Source organism: Phaethon aethereus (assembly GCF_964289735.1).
Source record: "Phaethon aethereus genome assembly, chromosome: 1".
Taxonomy (NCBI): Eukaryota; Metazoa; Chordata; class Aves; order Phaethontiformes; family Phaethontidae; genus Phaethon; species Phaethon aethereus.
Window position 1 is genome coordinate 156498677 of NC_138575.1, and position 20104 is coordinate 156518780.

Sequence of the window (20104 nt, forward strand, 5' to 3'; positions counted from 1 at the left end):
GCGAGTGCACATCGCTGGCTCATGTCCAGCTTTTCATCCACCAGCACCCCCAAGTCCTTCTCGGCAGGGCTGCTCTCAATCTCTTCATCCCCCAGCCTGTATTGATACTGGGGGTTGTCCCAACCCAGGTGAAGGACCCCGCACTCGGCCTTGTTGATCTTCATGAGGTTCACATGGGCTCATTCCTGGAGCTTATCCAGGTCCCTCTGGATGGCATCCTGTCCCTCAGGCATGTCAACCTCACCACTCAGCTTGGTGTCATCTGCAAACTTGCTGAGGGTGTGCTCAATCCCACCCTCTGTCATTGATGAAGATATTAAAGAGTACTGGTCCCAATACAGACCCCTGAAGGACACCACTCATCACTGATCTCCAGCTGGACATTGAGCCGTTGACCACTACCATCTGGGTACGATCATCCAACCAGCTCCTCATCCAACCAACTCCTCATCCACCAAACAGTCCACCCATCAAATCCTTGTCTCTCCAATTTAGAGAGAAGGATGTTGTGGGGAATCATGTCAAAGGCCTTACAGAACTCCAGATAGACGATATCAGTAGCTCTTCTCTTGTCCACTGATGTGGTCACTCCATCATAGAAGGAGTTGGTTAGAGACTAGGTTGGTCAGGCAGGACATTGCCTTGGTGAAGCCATGCTGACTGTCTCGAATCACCTCCCTGTCCTCTATGTGCCTTAGCATAGCTTCTAGGAGCATCTGCTCCATGATCTTCCCAGGCACAAAGATGACGTTGATGGATCTGTAGTTCCCAGGGTCTTCCTTGCTATCTTTTAAAAAAATGGATGCAATGTTACCCTCTTTCCAGTCTCCAGGAACTTCACCTGACTGCCAGGACTTTTCAAGTATCATGGAGAGTGGCTTGGCAACTACATCAGCCAATTCCCTTAAGATTCTGGGATGCATCTCATCACGTCCCATAGACTTGTGCACGTTCAGGTTCCTCAGGTGGTCTCAAGCTTCATCTTCTTATAGTGGGAGAGACTTTGCTCCTCCAGTCCCCATCTTGCAGTCCATCCCCTCAAGAGGTGTGGGAAGAGACACTGCCAGTGAAGACTGAGGCAAAGGAATCGTTCAGTACCTCAGCCTTCTCCTCATCCGTTGTTGCCAGTCTGCCAGTCTTGCTCATCAAGGGGGGTACACTTTCTGTGACCTTCCTTTTCTGGCTGGCATACCTGTAGAAGCCCTTCTTATTATTCTTTGCATCCCTTGCCAAGTTCAGTTCCAGCCACGCCTCGGCCCTCCTGACCTCATCCCTACACAACTAGGCAGTGTCCCTGTACTCTTCCCAGGATACCCGTCCCTGCTTCCACTGCCTGTGCATTTCCTTCTTGCCCTTGAGTTTGCCCACCACGTTTGTCCACTCAGCCATGCCGGCCTCTTGCCTTCCTTTCCTGGTTTCTCACACCTGGGGATCAAGAGCTCTTGTGCTCTACGGAAAGCGTCCTTAAAGATCTGCCAGCTCTGTTCTGCTCCCTTGTCCCTGAGGGCAGTTTCCCAGGGGATCCTATTGACAAAATCCCTGAAGAGCTGGAAGTTTGCTTTCCTAAAATTCAAGGTCCTAACTTTATTTTTTGCTTGCCCCTTGTCCCTCAGGACTGTGGACTCCACCAGTGTATGACCACTGCAGCCCAGGCTGCCTCCAATCTTAACATCACCAATTAGCTCACATGTGTTGGTGACCCATATGTCCAGTATGACATCCCCTCTGGTAGGGCTGTCTATTACCTGGCACAGGAATTTATCCTCCATGCACTCCAGGAGTCTCCTGGATTGCCTACAGCTTGCTCTCCTACTTTTCCAGCAGATATCAGGGTGGTTGAAGTCCCCTAGCAGGATGAGATCCTGAGAGCATCATACCTTTTGGAGCTGGAGTGAGAAGCCTTTGTCAATAGACTCCCCTTGGTTGGGTGGCCTGTAGTAGACATGAACCACAAGATTCCCTTTGTTGCCTCAGTCCCTGATTCTTACCCATAAGCTTTCAACCTGCTTGTGGCTCTTCCTCAGAGACAGCTCTTTGCACTCCATCCATTTCTTGACGTAGAGGGCAACGCCTCTATGCTCCCTTCCTCGCCTGTCCCTTCTGAACAGCCTGTAGCCATCGATAGCTACACTCCACTTGTGAGATTCGTCCCACAAAGTTTCAGTAATGGCTACCAGGTCATCTCTTTCTAGCAGCACGGTGGCTTCCAGCTCCTCCTATGTGCTGCCCATGCTGTGTGCATTGGTGTAGAGGCACTTCAGCTGGGCTGTCAGCTGTGTCACCCTCTTAGGGGAACCTCCTTTAGTTCCTCTGTGGTCTTTCTCTGGTGCAACAGGCTGAGGGGCCTTGCTAGCACCCCGTCCCTCTAACCTTGGTGTGTCATCAATACGCCACAGCTTGTTGTGGGTGAGTCTGATATCCCCCTCCCGCTTCGAGTCTAATTTAAAGCCCTGTCAGTAAGCCCCACTAGCTTGTAAGCAAAGACCCTCTTCCCCCTTTGAGAAGGTTAATCCCATCTGATGCCAGCAAGCCAGGTGCTGTGTAGGCCGTTCCAGTATTAAAACCCAAAATTGTGGCGGTGGCAGCAGTCACGGAGCCATACATTAATAGACTGGGACTGTCTGTTTCTTCCTATGTCACTGCTTGCAACTGGAAGGAGGGAGGAAAAAATAACCCGTGCGCCAGGTTCACTTACCAATCGTCCCAAGGCTCTGAAGTGTCTATTGATCTCCCTGGACTATGAGTTGCAGCTTCATCTCCACCCACATGGAAGAACAGTAGTGGGTAATAGTCCAAGGGCCACATGAGGCCACGAAGTTTCCTAGTGATGTTCGCAACCCAGGCCCCAGGGAGGCAGCAGACTTCTCTACAAGAAGGGACTGTCCGGCATATTGGACCTTTGGTTCCCCTCAGAAGGGAGCCATCAACAACTATAACCCATCTTTTCTTCCTTGTGGGGGTGGTCATGATACAGGGGGTTAGGCCTTTCTGACCTTAGCAACACCTCTGGTATAGCTGGACTGTCATCCACTTCATCCATGGAGTGTCCTTCCACGTCCAGAGTCTCAAGTCTGTTGTATAGAGGCACCTGGGGAGACAAGGTGGGCAAGGAGGGCATTCACCTACCACCCTGAGCACGGACATGCCTCTATTCACTCCTTCCCTTTAAGTTACTGTCTTCAGCCTGGCAGGAGGAGGATACAGGATCCCCTTGGTCTTGCATTTTTTCTGGTGTCTGATCCAGCTTCTGTCTCGGGGAGGGCAGAGTATGGTTCCTCAAGTCAACCTCTTAACCTTTCTACTTCCTCTTGTAGCTCTGCCACCAGGCTGAGCAGATGGTCCACCTGGTCACACCTCACACAGCTGTTCTCGCTGCTGCCATCGCTTACCAGTGAGAGGCTCTGGCACTCTCTGCAGCCCAAGGCCTGGATGGCTCCATGTTTCTGTGGGAGCTCTCTCTGGATTGCCACATCCATTCTGGGAAGTACAGAGAATGTGGCTTTCCGCCAGGTGCTACCATAGCTAAGCTCCTCCTGAGAGGGTGGTGACCACCAACTGAACTCACCTCTTGAGCTGGTGGGGCTGCTACGCCTTCCCTGTGCGCCCTTATGCGCAAACTGCTGTGCAAACTACCGCTCCACGGCCTGGCTGATGTGCCTTGCTCTGTTTGCCCGCTTTTAGTTGAATACAAAGTTGGAAATCTTGTAGCCTTCTATTTTCCAAGTTAATATTGCTTCTCTTGCTGTTGTTTAAAAATGTATTTTTCCAAATACCATTTAATATAAATCTTCATCTTAATATAATTTCCAAATGCTATTCTAAGCGGCTGTTAGTGCTAGGAAAGTTGTTGTCAGTTGTTACTGTTACGTAAGTTTTATTTACTTGGAGGCACACTTGATAAATTATTAGATAACCAGTATTGCAAAAATGCAAAGATAATTGGGCTACTGCCATCCCAAAATATATTTTTCTAAATATCACTTCCTAAGTGTAAATACAGATATTAAATTAAAGGTTCTTTCTACCTGGCATCCAATGTCATGATTTCTAACTCTTTGATATTTAGGTAAGGTAGAAAATTAGTTCAAATTAAAAAAATAATGTTGAGTTTCTGTCATTGTCACATGAACCCGGGAACTGGAGAATAAATAGATAAATTTAGTATCATAAACTGGTACAGAAGTACTAACATTCACAAGTTGTAAATAATTTCCTTTTTTTTCCTGTTGGCTTGCAGCTATCCTGTGATTTCAGTAAGAGAGACAGAGACACAAAGAATTTAACAGAAGTAAAAATGTTCTAGCTGTGGTTCTGCTTGTATCAAGGTTTGTAAGATAAAAAACATTTGTTCTTGACTACAGAGTTAAAAAGCGATTTTAGCTAATCTTTCAGATATCCTTCATGACATCTAAATTATCATACTCACTATTTTCCAAAAAATATGCATTGTATATCAAAATTGAATAAGAAATACTCTGTGTTGTATTAGCATTCCTTTTCTGTATTTTATGGTATAAACTTCTCAAACAAATACCTTTCATCAAAATCTCTTTATTCCCCCAGAATTGCTTTATACATCTTCATGGGATCTAAAAACTCCCAAGCAGTGGCTCATCACACATAGCTGTTCCTCCTGCTCTTTCTGGATCTCCGGGGAAGATGACTCCTGCCTCTTCCTCCCAGCCTCATTTTCAGCAGGCAGGGTCTCTTGGTCATGGTCTTAGGCATCTCATTTCAGTAATAATCTTCACCTTATAGCATAGGTCGCAGTGTCATAAGTATGCACAAGGAAAAGGAAGTTTTCCCTGCAGCCATAATGTAATTAGTTCTTATCGCAGAAATAAACCATGACATGAGAGTTAGCTGACACCATCATGAAATATCGACCTAAACTAAAGGGATGGCTGTTGAATAAGGACTGGTACAGACATCCTGCTTCTATTTCATAGAATCATACAGTCACAGAATATTTTGAGTTGGAAGGGACTTTTAAAAGTCATTTAGCCCAACCTCCCTGCAGTGAGCAGGGACATCTTCAACTCGATCAGGTTGCTCAGAGCCCTGGCCAACCTGACCTGGAATGTTTCCAAGGATGGGGCATCTACCACCTCCCTGGGCAACCTGTGACAGTGTTTACAGTTCTCCTTCCTACCACTTGTATAATTCTTACTTTTTTGTGCCTTGAGCTCCTCATTGGTGGCAGAGGACCTGTCCAATAGGACATCAGAATTCTCTGGGACACCATAAAATGGGCTAAATAAATGAACATCACCTCCTGCCCAACACTGGAATAGAAGAAATCTTGTTCAGGGGAAGGAGAAAACACTCTGAAATTTTGCTAGTTCTCTCATGTCACTAACCATCCAGTGTGACAGACCACCTATGTGTCACTTGGATCATCACATGTCCTGCACATGCCACCACAGAGACAAAGAGTTCCCATATCGCAGACCAATTAGGAGTCTCCAATTTTTCTTTTCAGGCTCCTCTTCTTATTCAGTCTAAGCTATAGCAACTCACTTCATTGAAACAGAGATGAAATTTTCACAGGCTGTCTCACGGTAAGAAAGCTAACACAAAGGTGTCACATGTTTCACCCACAGTATTGCCTCTTCATCCATGGGAGAATCAAGTTCTAGTCCTCATCCTCTCTAAACTAAAACTAATGTATCATATCACATCTTCCCCCACCCCTTTCCAAGCTGCATAAGGTTGAGGTAGAGCTATCGCTGTGGCATGTCTGGAGCCTCAGAAGACTCTGGGTGATGTAAGAACAGCTGTTCGGAAAAGCGCACAGAATGTATTTGAAGTGCTAAACAAGTGTTTAGAATGATATGCCTCTTTCCTCTGAACTATCCTGGAACATGTTAATGCAGTCCCAAAACCCTGGTAAAAGGGGACAGACACCACCGCAGACACCATAATGGGTGAAATGCTCATCCAACTATGTTGAGAGTTCTGCTGGTTAGTAATTTCATTGAAATAGAAAATGCATTGAAATAGCAAGCTATGGAAAAGTGGGGTAAAAATAAATAAAATGAAAATCATAACAATAATCCACAGAATTTACTTTTCTTTCATTCATAAATATGATGGTAATGTTGTTATCAAATAATCCGTGAATTAATGTGAAAAATACTCAAGATGACATCTGTAAGTACGTTACAGCTGGCTTCGGCCTTTCAAGATGATTTCAAGGTCTCTGGTATCGCAGACTGAACTCATGACTGATTTTTTTTTAATGTAAGGAAAGATACCTGTAGTATATGAAGTTTTAAAACACTGATTAAGAGGCTGCAAAAAGAAGGAATAAATCAGTAGATAAAGATAGCTGAAGAGGATATAGAAAAATCCAACGGCCAAATCTATCAGTGCATCTTCCACTCTAATTTTCTTCATGGACAATCCTTGCCATGTATTCAGATGCTGAAGGCAATAAAAGGGCTAGATGTTGGAGACAATTATTATATTTCTTTTATGCCTTGTTTCAAATCCTGAATTAAATTCACCGATAAACATCTAATTAGTATTTCCATCCCAGATGTCTGTAAGCATTGGTCTGTAACAAAGCACAATTCAGTGCTTCATAATTCTTACAAAAGAGATAAAGAAATCAGAAACAGAGATAATCCAGAAGGAACGGAAGTAGACTGTGATGTTCAGATGTGATGATCCTAATATTCGGATAAATTCACTTGGCTCAGACTTTCAGCTAGCGTGACTATAACTCCTTAGTAAGGTTTTAATTCTGTTTGCATTTATGCCCCTCTACAGCATTTCCAGCAGAAATCAAACTCTTGAGTAATGAATTTAAGCCTCCTGACTAAACTTTTCCTAGTTACCTTTGCAGATGCCTCAGAGGAAGCCCAGCGCACAGCCATAACAAGTAAATGATGACACTCATGTCATAACTAGATATACAAGGGAGAGAAGACAGCAGCAAGGTGTTGCCTAATTTGCAAAACTGCATTCATTTGTACAGCCTGTCACACAAATCATCGAGGTAAAATGGTACCCAGCAGCTGGCAGATAACATGTGGTACTCTCCTACGTACCACTGTTCTCTCTTCTAAATAGCTTACGCTAGCTGATTGCCAAGGAGAAGCTACTAGCACAAGCAGGGACGGCTCTCTGCAGCAGCGATGCTTGGCTGCAAAAAGGAGATGGGCACTAGTAGTGACAGCATGAGCTGCTCAAAAAGGCAGACACGCGTACAGCTTGTGTTTTAAATGCTGCAGGTGCCAGCTGAAAACAACATGATGGCTGCAGCAGGCCTTATTCCAGAGTATTACTGGGATGAAAGACCTCAATGGCCATGGCCCCAGACAATCTGCTTAGAGCAGGAGGTGGAGACCTCCCAGGTTTGGATCTTTCCAACCTATGGAAATATCCAAATGAAAGATCCTATGACAATATGGTGACAGTAATGTCATTTTCACAGCCTCCTAGAGGGTGAGGTGCACTGAAAAAATAAAAGAATATTAGTAAATTTGTACTAATACCATAGGAGAACAGCTACAGCCCTTCTTAGCTCAGATCTCCACACTTAATCTCTGCAGAGATTAAAAAACCAAAATGCAAACACATGCAAAAGCCAGGCACATAAGTCTACCATTCATAAAATACTAACTTTAAAGTGCCATTAATTTATATCTTTTAGATAGTTCCCCTCTCCCCAAAGTAGACCAAGGGACAGTGCTCTGCAAACACACTTCCTCTTGTTCAATGTATTTTCCTTCTGATACAGAAATCATCGGTGAAATGGATTAAAAGCACAAAGTGGAGTGTGAAGAGTCACATGTGAAGAGGTTCAGCTGCTCTCAGCAGATCTCAGAACATCACTGGTGCTGCCACCCTGCACACAGCCCTGGCCCATATTTGATCCCAGCTGCCTCCCAAACACAAACACCAGCAACACTATTGGCATGTTAAGTCAAACGGTAACGCTCAGGGGAGGATGACAGAGGAGGTGTTTCTCCTTCACTAATTACAGGTGGAGATGGAAGCACTTTTGCCAATTCGGTGTGGGGAAGCACAGGCAGTAAAAAGCCCTTCTGGCAGGCTCCAACCAGCACCCATTGTCTTCTAAGGCACACTATTTGGGAGGAAAAGTGCTATGTGGTAAAATACCCCGATTTAGTGAGAAATCACTAATTACAAAATCGCAGATTTGTAAATGAGGAAACAAATAATATTGTCAAAATTAATGCTGTACATTCACCTTTCCCTCTGCTGTGTTGTAGCCCTTCATCCCTGCCCTCTAACCAATGCAATGAACATCCCAAGTAGTGGTCATTTGCTTCCTTTTAAAGAGAAAACCTCACGTTCATCCTTATCTCTTTCCAATTAAGGAACCTACAGTTTCATTGTAGAGTTAGATATTTAATATGTTATTGAACACACACACGCTCATATACATTGGCTGCAGTCTCACTTTAAGAAAGTAATTCCAAAGTGAATAAAGACCAAACAAGACTTTTCTGACATCTTCAAAGTACTTATTATGCTGCAAATTCCTCATTTGCATTTATCAAATCTCATGACAAGCTCAAAGACTTATTCTTAGAATACACCTTTAGAACTATGCAGTAAAACTAATCTGTGCTTCTCTGCATGAACAGGGAGTTTAGGCTTGTAACTCCCACCAGTATTAAAAGCAGTTCCATACACAAGTCCCATTGAATTCAGACAAGAGGAAACCCTCATAAATAATTTTTCCTTGAATTACTGAAATACTTCCAGGGCACCTTAATTTCATATTAAAACATCAAAGAACCATATTACTCGTTTCTTAACTGTAACACAGTATTTTAAAAATAGTTTCAGAAATGTCCTTGGTACACTTAAGTCATCAGAGACCACAATATGGAGATAAAACCTTTTACAGCAATCTGCTATCTGTCATGTAAAAACAGCGAGATAATCACTAGAAGGCTGAAGTTTTCCAAGTCCTGCAGTAAAAAATACCCGTGCTAACTAACTACTGCTGGCTGTCAAAGCAAGCATCTAAACAATAATTCATTTATCTGATGTAAAACCAGCAATTTCCACTCAGACCCCGGGTGCTTTAAAAGACAAACCCAAAAAGCTCAAAAAATGTTCAGCTAGGAAGACAAGCAGCAATAGGGAGACCCCCCCAAAAAAAAAAAGCTCTGCATTGAATCAATACATTTAGCACAGATCCTAATTTCAGTCTTTAAGAAGACAGCTTGCATGTATTCAAGGTTAAAAGTTCATTATTATTTTCTAAGTCTGTCACAAGAAATAGCTAAATATTCTGATAAGCAGGGGATACAAACATTTCATCTACAACAGATGATGAGATGTGCTCATAATTGTGAAGTTATTCTCATTTGTATTACCCTTCTAAAGTGTAAAAGCCATGTCCAAGGTTGTCCTTAAAGACATCTTTAACATAGTGCTATGACAGACATGTTTCTTCTTTTTGGATATTATTTTCTTCAGTGATTAATTTAAACAAAAGTTATAAAAGCTGATCAGTATGAACTTCATAATGAGAGCTTTATCACACACACAATGAAGTTGCCTCTGAACAGAGGAGAAAAAGAAACCCTATGCTCTGCCTGCATATTCACATGCAAAGTAACAACTCCCCTTCCCGACTATCACGTTGACATCATGCAACATCTGCCTTCCACTTTTTGCATATGCATTGAAAAGACACACCTCATAAAATAAAAAGACAGTTTTAAAATCAAAATAACCATTTTGTTACTTACAGCATTTGATAAAATGGTAATGAGACATTCTTTCATCTCAGGCTGTAGTCTTGCTACAGGTTTCAGCATTCTCTTCTGCTACAACTGTCATGCCCAGAAAATGCATTATTTAGAGCCCTTCCTCAGGTATCCAGTATACCTCAGAATACATTATTTAATGTAGTTCCTGTTCCAGGATCTTGCAGAGGTTTCCAAGTCATCTTCACCCGACTGCTGGAGTTACGATAAACCTCTGTACGTCTTGAACCATGACTACTGCACGTGCTATTGTAGCACAATTGATTGACACCGCTCCTAATCCCACATCCCCAGGAATAGAAAGATTTAATTGGTGTGCACTTGCAGCCACATTCTTCCAGCACTGAGGTGTGCTGCTGCACTGCGGCTCTCACAGTCCTGCCAGTTAATGGCTTTTCAATAGCTTTCAAATGGCAGCAAACTATGCTTGATGAGTGGGCTCGAATGAAATAGCAGAACAAGGGATCTTAAATTTTATTTGTGCACGTTGTTCATGTGTGACCAGATTCCTAGCTGGTACTAAACCAGGATTATTTTTAGTTGCCACCAGTTGCTGTGTGAATAGGAAATTGATACAGGTTGCCAAAAATAACCACCTTTTATCATCACAGATCATTTTTCAGTATGTTGTGAGGTAAAAATCAGGACAGAGCTCACAGCCATCTTCAGACTCTCCTGGTTTATGCATAGGTTCGTTTAAATTGAGCTAAGAATCATGTTTGTGTGTACATTCCTTGGTATGTTCATGTTTTGTCATTTCTTTGTATTACCTTGCATCTTTTCACAGATGGAATATTTATGTCAGAAGAAAGAAACTGCAAGCTCTGCATGGTTTATATCTTGATTATGTGCATGTTGTCTAATGATATTTTAATCACTGACTGTAAGACAAAAAGCCTAAGGAAATGCATTGCTAAGAACAAGTCCATACAATTATTTATCAGACCACGGAATAAGAAGCCAATGTACACTGACGCATTACCCGGTTTCAGATTAAGGGCACACAAAAGGCAGACCTGCATTGTATTTTAAACACCCAGGCTGCATCACCCTCTGAGCACAATTCCTGCATTACTTTTCCAAGAACAGTCACCCAGGAATTTGATTACTCCTTCTTCAAGAAACCTACAGCAGAACTACAGAAAAATATTTTTAGAAAATCAAATAATAATTTAAGAAAACTGCGCTCAGAGAATATTTACGTTTGTTTACCATGTGTCGTGCTTACCACAGTCATCACTTCACTGAGTGAGAGCTCTTGTAAAGGGAAACTGATAGCCCAGCCATATTTAAATCTTTTATTAATCTGAAAGGTTCTTACTGTTTTGTATATATACCATTTTTAACAGCTATAAAGTGTTAAAGGGACTACAAAGCAAAAAGGGTCTAACTCATTAGTGAGGATTACTTATTCAGATTCTATTAACTATTCTGCAAAGTTCCCAAAAGAGCAAAAAGATATATATTCACAGGCTTCCAGTGATCCATTAGCAAAACCCTTAGGTGAAATCTCTCAGCTCCTAACAGCCACATATTTCAAATCTGGTTTTCGGCATAATATGCACAACAACAGTTTTGCAGAACTAATTATTTAGGTGTGTTTTCTTTTTCCCTGAAAACACAATTTTTCAAAAGAAAGAAAAAAAAAATCTGTAAATAACCAGGGGAAACAGGAATAAATTAAATAAAACACAGTACAGTAATTACATTACCATGGAAACTTTTTACTGTAAAGCTCAGAAGTCCAAAGTAATTAAATCTATCCAGACTTTCTTTCACACCTATACAACACTAGACCAGTTTGGACCATATGGCTTATAAAATAAACATGGAGAGTATTTTAAGAGGCAATGTTAGTCATAGTTCATGAGCAAGTGTCAAGTAATCTGACAAAAAGCCCTTTGAGCAATACTTTTTGGCGGAGACATTCCTGACAGGTTCATCTCTGGTGGTACTGTCAGGCAGACAGCCTGCCATGTCTAATAACATCACGTTTCCACCAACCCACACTGGTTAAAACCAGGACGACTCTTGGTAAACACTGGTGAATGGGAACAATGGACAAAGGATGCTTTTCTGAAGACAGAGATAAAAGGAAGAGGAAGCATTTCTGATTTTGGCTTGAATAAAATGTGGAGAAAATGTATTTGGATCTGTCTCATTTCAGATCATCATATATGCGTTTATCTATTGAATTGCCATAGTGGAAATTTCGGATGCTGGAACTTGGTACCATTTATGTGAAAGATTAGACTGCATACGCCGTCCTGCAAGAAACGAGAGAGAAAACAACAAGGCCAAGTGCAGGGTTCTGCACCTGGGCTGGGGCAACCCCCAGTACCAGTACAGGCTGGGGGATGAAGGGATTGAGAGCAACCCTGCTGAGAAGGACTTGGAGGTACCAGGGGATGAAAAGCTGGACATGAGCTGGCAATGTACGCTCACAGCCCAGAAGGCCAACCATATCCTGGGCTGCATCCAAAGCCAGCAGGTCGAGGGAGGTGATTCTGTCCCTCTACTCCTCTCTGTTGAGACCCCACCTGGAGTTCTGCGTCCAGCTCTGGAGCCCTCAGCACAGGAAAGACATGGACCTGTTGCAGAGGGTACAAAGGAGAGCCACCAAAATGATCAGATGGATGGAACACCTCCCCTGTGAGGACAGGCTGAGAGACTTGTGGTTGTTTAGCCTGGAGGAAAGAAGGCTCTGGGGAGACCTTATTGCAGCCTTACAGTACTTGACGGGAGCCCATAAGAAAGATGGGGACAGACTTTTTAGAAGGGCCTGTACCAATTAGGACAAGGAGTAATGGTTTTAAAGTAAAAGAGGGTAGATTTAGACTAGATATAAGGAAGACAATTTTCACAACGAGGGTGGTGAACCACTGGCACAGGTTGCCCAGAGAGGTGGTAGATGCCCCATCCCTGGAAACATTCCAGGTCAGGTTGGCCGGGGCTCTGAACAACCTGACCTAGTTGAAAATGTCCCTGCTCACTGCAGGGGGGTTGGACTAGATGACCTTTAAAGGTGTCCTGGTTTTGGCTAGGATAGAGTTAATTTTCTTCCTGGTAGCTGGTATAGTGCTGTGTTTTGGATTTGGCATGAAAATAACGTTGATACCATTCTGAGGTTTTTAGTTGTTGCTAAGTAGTTAAAGACTGTTCAGCTTCTCATGCTCTGCCCTGCCAACAAGAAGGCTGGGGGTACACAGGATGTTGGGAAGGGGCACAGTCGGGACAGCTGATCCAAACTGGCAAAAGGGATATTCCATACCATATGATGTCATGCTCATTATATAAACTGGGGGAGTTGGCCAGGGAGGTGTCGCAGCTCGGAAACTGGTCGTTGGTCATCGGGTGGTGAGCTGTGTATCACTTGTTTTGTATATCCTTTTATCTTTTTCTTTTTTCTGTCCTATTAGACTGTCTTTATCTCAACCAACAAGTTTTACCTTTTTTTCTGATTCTCTCCCCCATCCCACTGCAAGGGGTCAGGGGTGAGCGAATGACTCTGTAGTTGCTTTAGCTACCTGCTGCATTAAACCACACCAGTCATTTTTGGCGCCCAACATGGGGCTCAATGGGTTGAAATAACGACAAACCTGACCAGAGCGTGTTAGAACAAACTTGTTATAAGCATTCATTATATTAGTTTGATAGTTGCTGGTCACAATGTTGATTTATTTGCTCTCTAAGTTCTTGTGCTTGTTCTCAGGGTTGTGTTATATAACACCTTACTTGCTGCATATGCTCCCTGTTGTGCTGTTTATCATTTTAGGAAACTAGGTCAAGGTTATCATTGTGTTGTACTTTGCAACAGTGGTTTATGATATGATAAAATGGCTGGTCGTGACACTAATCTGGCATTTAAGCTCAGCATTGCCGTCATTTCTGTATTTCGGGAGCCACCTCTCAGAAACTATTACACTTATTACCTTTTCTCCTTGGAGAGCCAATCTACAGGGGAGACACCTTCCTTCACCTTCCCCTTCTCCTCCAGACTAGTTACAATAGCTCTCAAGAATTTTTAATATCTTTGGGATGTTCAAACCAGCATGTTCCTGTTGTTCCTATTTCTGAATGTGTTTCAGGCCTTATTTAAAGAAGTTAAACAATTATTTAAAAATACCACCCCCACAACAGGCACTGTTGTTACCCAAGCCCTGGCAATGGGCGCTGTGGCTACTACAACGCCTGCGACAGGCACTGCAGCTACTCAAACCCCTGCAACAGGCACTGTGGCTACTCAGACCCTGGTGACAGACACTGCAGATGAACCAGAGAACTGACATGTGCCTGAGCACAATGTCACCTGGCTGCTCCGATGCTGGGATAACGGGGCCAGTAGCCAGGAATTAGAGGGTAGGGAAGCCAAGCAGCTGAGATCCCTGTCTAGGGAAGGAGCATTGACAAGGCAATTGGAAAAAGACACAAGTTCTCAGCCTCTGGAGGCGAGTCCTGTCTGGAATGAAGGAAAGACATCCCTACAAGGAAGGTGTTACATGTGGTCCAGGGAAGTCGATCACCATGGAGAGAGGTATCCAGTACCTGAGGGAATTAGCTGTGGTGGAGGTGATTTATAATAACCTGGACAACACAGATCCAGATGAAGTCCAGTGCACATGACACATGTGGCGCAAGTTTGTACGGGGCGCACCAGCACCTTATATCAAGTCATTCGTAGTAATGACCTGGAAAGACAAAGATGGACCAACAGTGGATGAATTGGCTGGCCAACTCCAGCAATACAAAGAAAATCCCTCCTCTTCCCTACGGCCCTGCATCTTGTCTATGGAGAAACTGCCAGACGATGGCCGAGAAACTGTCCCGGGAGTTTCAGCAATTCAAAGAGGATATGTTCTGCTCCCCACTTGTACAAACCAGTATCTCAGCTGTTAGGAGTAAGTGTTCTTCTGCTCAAGAGAGAGGATATAGGGTGTACGCATCTCAGGCCACCCTATGGTTTTATCTGCGTTACCACGGAGAGGACATGAGGAAGTGAGATGGAAAATCTACCTTGACCTTAGAGGCCCAGATACGTGAGTTGCAAGGAGAAACAATCACAAAAGGGGTCCTTCCAAGAAAATTGCTGCTCCAGTTTCCAGTGAGCAGTTTCCCAGACAGAGCAGAAGGGCTGGTCTGACTTCCAATCTTAACAAAGGGACTTCTGATTTGTATTCACAAGAAGTGAGTAATTGATACTATGACCAGAATTAGAGGGGCCCTGCCCTCAGCCAGGTGGAGGAGAGGGATAAGGGAGTTTATTGGACTGTGTGGATTCAGTGGCCTGGCACATCAGACCCACAGCAGTATAAGGCTCTAGTAGACATTGCTGCACAGTGTACCCTAATGCCATCAAGCCATATAGGGGCAGAACCCATCTGTATTTCTGGAGTGACAGGGGGATCCCAACAGCTGACTGTGCTGGAGGCCGAAGTGAGCCTAACTGGGAATGAGTGGCAGAGGCACCCCATTGTGACTGGCCCAGAGCCTCCGTGCATCCTGGGCATAGACTACCTCAGGAGAGGGTATTTCAAGGACCCAAAAGGGTACCGGTGGGCTTTTGGTATAGCTGCCTTGGAGATGGAAGAAATTAAACAGCTGTCCACCTTGCCTGGTCTCTCAGAGGACCCTTCTGTGGTGGGGTTGCTGAGGGTGCCAATTGAACACCAGGTGCCAATTGCTACCACAACAGTGCACCAATGGCAATATCATACCAACCGAGATTCCCTGATTCCCTTCCATAAGCTGATTTGATGACTGGAGAGTCAAGAAGTGATCAGCAAGACTCTCTCACCCTTAACAGCCCTATATGGCCAGTGCGAAAGACTAATGGAAAGCAGAGATTGACAGTAAACTATCATGGCCTAATGAAGCCACACTGCCACTGAGTGCTGCTGTACCAGACATGCTCGAACTCAAATATGATTTGCTGTCAAAGGCAGCCAAGTGGTACTGTCAAAGGCAGCCAAGTGGTACGCCACAACTGATATCACTAATGCATTTTTCTCAATCCCTTTGGTGGCAGAGTGCAGGCCACAGTTTTCTTTCACTTGGAGGGGCATCCAGTACACCTGGAACCGATTGCCCCAGATGTGGAAACACAGCCGTACCATTTGCCATGGACTGATCCAGACTGCACTGGAACAGGGTGAAACTCTGGAACACCTGCACTACATTGATGACATCATCGTGTAGGGCAACACAGCAGAAAACGTCTTTGAGAAAGGGAAGAAAATCATCTAAATCCTTCTGAAAGTCAGTTTTACCATAAAGCAAACTAAGGTCAAAGGACTTGCACAGGAGATCCAGTTGTTAGGAATAAAATAGCAAGATGGATGTAGTCAGATCCCAATGGATGTGATCAACAAAAGAACAGCCACATCTCCACCGACTAGCAAAAATGAAACACAAGCTTTCTTAGGTGTTGTGGGGTTTTGGAGAATGCATGTTCCAAATTACAGTCTGATTGCAAGCCCTCTCTATCAAGTGACCCAGAAGAAGAATGATTTCAAATGGGGCCCTGAGCAACGACAAGCCTTTGAATAAATTAAACAGGAAATAGTTTATGCAGCAGACCTTGGGCCAGTCTGGGCAGGACAACATGTTAAACATGTGCTCTACACCACAGCTGGGGAGAATGACCCTACCTGGAGCCTCTGGCAGAAAGTATCAGGGGACACTCGGGGTCGACCCCTAACTTTTTGGAGTTAGAGATACAGAGTTTCCGAGGTTCACTATACTCCAACTGAAAAAGAGATATCGGCAGTATATCAAAGGGCTTGAGCTGCTTCAGAAGTGGTTGGTACTGAAGCACAGCTCCTCCTGGCACCCCGACTGCTGGTGCTGGGTTGGACATTCAAAGGCAGGGTCCTCTCTACACATATTGCAACTAATGTTACATGGAGTCAGTGGGTCACACTGATCACACAGCGGGCTTGAATAGGAAACCCCAATCTCCCAGGAATCTTGGACATGATCATGGACTTCCCAGAAGGCAAAGGCTTTGGAATATCACCAGAAGAGGAGGTGGCACGTGCTGAAGAGGCTCCACGACATAATAAACTGCCAGAAAACAACAGGCAATATGCCCTTTTCACTAATGGGTCCTGTTGTACTGTAGGAAAACATCGAAGGTGTAAAGCTGCTGTATGGAGCCCTATACGATGAGTCGCAGAAGCTGTTGAAGGACAAGGTGAGGTGAATCAAGTCAGTTTGCAGAGGTTGAAAGCCATCCAACTGGCTTTAGATATTGCTGAATGAGAAAAACAGCCAGTACTTTATCTCTGTGCTGACTCATGGATGGTGGAAAATGCTCTATGGGGATGGCTACAGCAAAGGAAGCAGAGCAACTGGCAGCGCAGAGGTAAACCTATCTGGGATGCTGAATTATGGCAAGATACCACTGCCTACATAGAGAACCTGGTGTAAAAGTACGCCATACAGATGCCCATGTACCCAAGAGCTGGGCCACTGAAGAACATCAAAACAACCATCAGGTGGATCAGGCTGTTAAGATTGAAGTGGCTCAGGTGGATCTGGACCAGCAACATAATTGTGAATTATTTGTAGTTTGGTGGGCCCATGACACCTCAGGCCATCAGGGAAGAGATGCAACATATAGATGGGCTCACAATTGAGGGGTGGACTTGACCATGGAAACTATTGCACAGGTTATCCGTGAATGTGAAACATGTGCTGCAATCAAGCAAGCCAAGAGGTTAAAGCCTTTGTGGTATGGAGGATGGTGGTTGAAATACAAATATGAGGAGGCTTGGCAGATTAACTATATCACACTTCCACAAACTCGCCAAAGCAAGCGCTAGGTGCTCACAGTGGTGGAAGCAACCACGGGATGGCTGGAAACATATTCCGTGCCCCATGGCACTGCCCAGAACACTATCCTGGGCCTTGAAAAGCAAGTCTTATGGCAACTTGACACCCCAGAAAGAACTGAGTCAGAAAACGGGACTCATTTTAGAAATAACCTCATAGACACCTGGGCCAAAGAGCACGTCATTGAGTGGGTATAGCACATCCCCTGTGATGAACCAGCCTCAGGGAAAATTGACAACAGACTGTTAAAGACTACACTGAGAGCAATGGGTGCTGGGACATTCAAACATTGGGACAAACATTTAGCAAAAGCCACCTGGATTCTGTCAGTTTAGTTGGCCCTACCCAATCAAAACTTTTACATACTGTAGAAGGGGATAAAGTCCCTGTGATGCATGTGAAAAATATGCTGCAGAAGACAGTCTGGGTTATTGCTGCCTTGGTCAAAGGCAAACCCATTCATGGGATTGCTTTTGCTCAAGGACCTGGGTGCACATGGTGGGTAACGTGGGAGGATGGGGAAGTCCAATGTGTACCTCCAATGTGTGATGTTGGGTAGACATTGATCTGAATTATATGATGTAAATTGTTATATAATACTGTATGTCATCACTACTATGATTGCTATATGCCACATTCACAGTTTTATAGGAAGAATTACCCAGATTAATGACGCCAAACAAAGACCGGTGGTGATAGAACCAAGACTGGTCTCAACATACAACAATCCAAGACCACACACCATCTCTCCTGCCCTGAAAGACTGTTATGACAGATGGAGCCCAAAGTCATGGACTAAATGAACTCAACAGACGTTTTAGTAGGATGGTCCATAAAACTCAGGGAATAATATCTGTGTGTACATATCAAAAGACGGGAAAAATGGAAGTAACTGGAAAGTATTATAAAGTGTAGAACCTAGAAATAGATGGTATAGAATAAGTGGTGAATACTGTCCTGGTTTCAGCTAGGATAGAGTTAATTTTCTTCCTGGTAGTTGGTCTAGTGCTGTGTTTTGGGTTTGGCATGAAAATAATGTTGATACCATTCTGAGGTTTTTAGTTGTTGCTAAGCAGTCACGGACTCTTCAGCTTCCCATGCTGGCCTGCCGACGAGAAGGTGGGGAGTACACGGGAAGCTGGGAGGGGGCACAGCCGGGACAGCTGACCCAGGCTGGCCAAGGGATATTCCATACCATACAGTGTCATGCTCGGTACATACACTGGGGGAGTTGGCCGGGGAGGGGCCGCGGCTCAGGAACTAACTGGGCATCGGTCAGTGAGTGGTGAGCAATTGTGCTGTGCATCACTTGCTTTGTATGTTCTTTTATCATTATTATTAATATTTTTTTTTCTGTCCTATTAAACTGTCTTTATCTAAAATGATGAGTTCTACCTTTTTTCCCCGATTCTCTCCCCCATCCGCCTGGGGGTGGGGTGAGCAAACGGTTGTGTGGTTTTAGCTACCTGTCAGGTTAAACCATGACAAAAGGTCCCTTCCAAACCAAACCATTCTATGATTCTATTATTCTATGATTTTATGATTCTGTAGTATCTTACAGAGAGTATCAAGGTACAGGACAGACTCTTGAATATTGTAACCTGTTGACTTCTTATTTACAACAAACTAACTACGAACAGAGCTGCTGTCTATATGGCCAACACATCTCCGATCTCTTCTCTCCTAACATGCACTAGTCCACATAAGCGGGGAAGCATGTGGGGCTGTTTGAAAAGGGAGGGTCTGCAACACTACACGTTGTAGCTGGGTATTGCACCTTTCAGCTTGGTCTTTGGACTGTGAAGTGCTTGGGGCGGCATGTACCCACCTGCATCAGGGCACTGTGCCCTCTCTCCTCTTCCGGGAGTCCACGTGCAAAAAATCTGTGGTCAGCGCTCAAGTATGAATGACAACCTGCAGGTGAATGAAAGAAAGGCACCAACTTTTCAAGAGGTGACACCTGGCAGATGGCTACCTCAAAAGGCCTTTAATGTTAGAATATCACAAGTGTTTTAAAAAAAAATATTTTTTTTATTTTATTACATGGGCAATTATCATTCGTGGGTTTTGCAAAAGAAGTGAAGGTTTAAATGGAAAGAAAACAGCACTGTACATTGCTGTCAGCAGGTTGTTCTGATGCACGTTGAAGAGCAGCATTAAAGCAGCACAAAAATGAGGAAGGAGGAAAGGTCCCAGAGAAATGATAGAGTGAAAACGCTAAGTGGAGTAAGTTGCATGAAATGGAGAATGAAGAGAAATGAGAAAGGATAACTGCGAGTGCAGAGACAGGATGAACCTGGAGGAGACGTGGCAGCTAAACTTGATGCAAAAGTAAGCCCGAATAGGAATACTGAAGAGGAAGAAATCTGGCCTGCCTGATGGAAAGACACATGATTTCGACTGCAACCTTTTGCTGGGCTGGACAGTAGAGAAAGAACAGAGAGAGAAGAAATTGTGGTACTTATGGTGGTGGATGTCCGTGTCATAAACAAAGATTTCAAGTGTGAGAAGAA

At 44.0% G+C, this 20104-nt stretch overlaps 1 protein-coding gene across 1 annotated transcript in view; it reads right to left on the reverse strand.

The window, feature by feature from the left end:
• MYO16 (myosin XVI) overlaps positions 1-9768 on the reverse strand; it is a gene marked incomplete at both ends in the record, with an annotated part of 338331 nt that extends 328563 nt beyond the window's left edge. Inside the window, 1 exon segment of the mRNA XM_082013934.1 lies at positions 9741-9768. Coding sequence (XP_081870060.1) covers positions 9741-9768 — 28 coding nt within the window.
• Positions 9769-20104: the final 10336 nt, after the last annotated feature.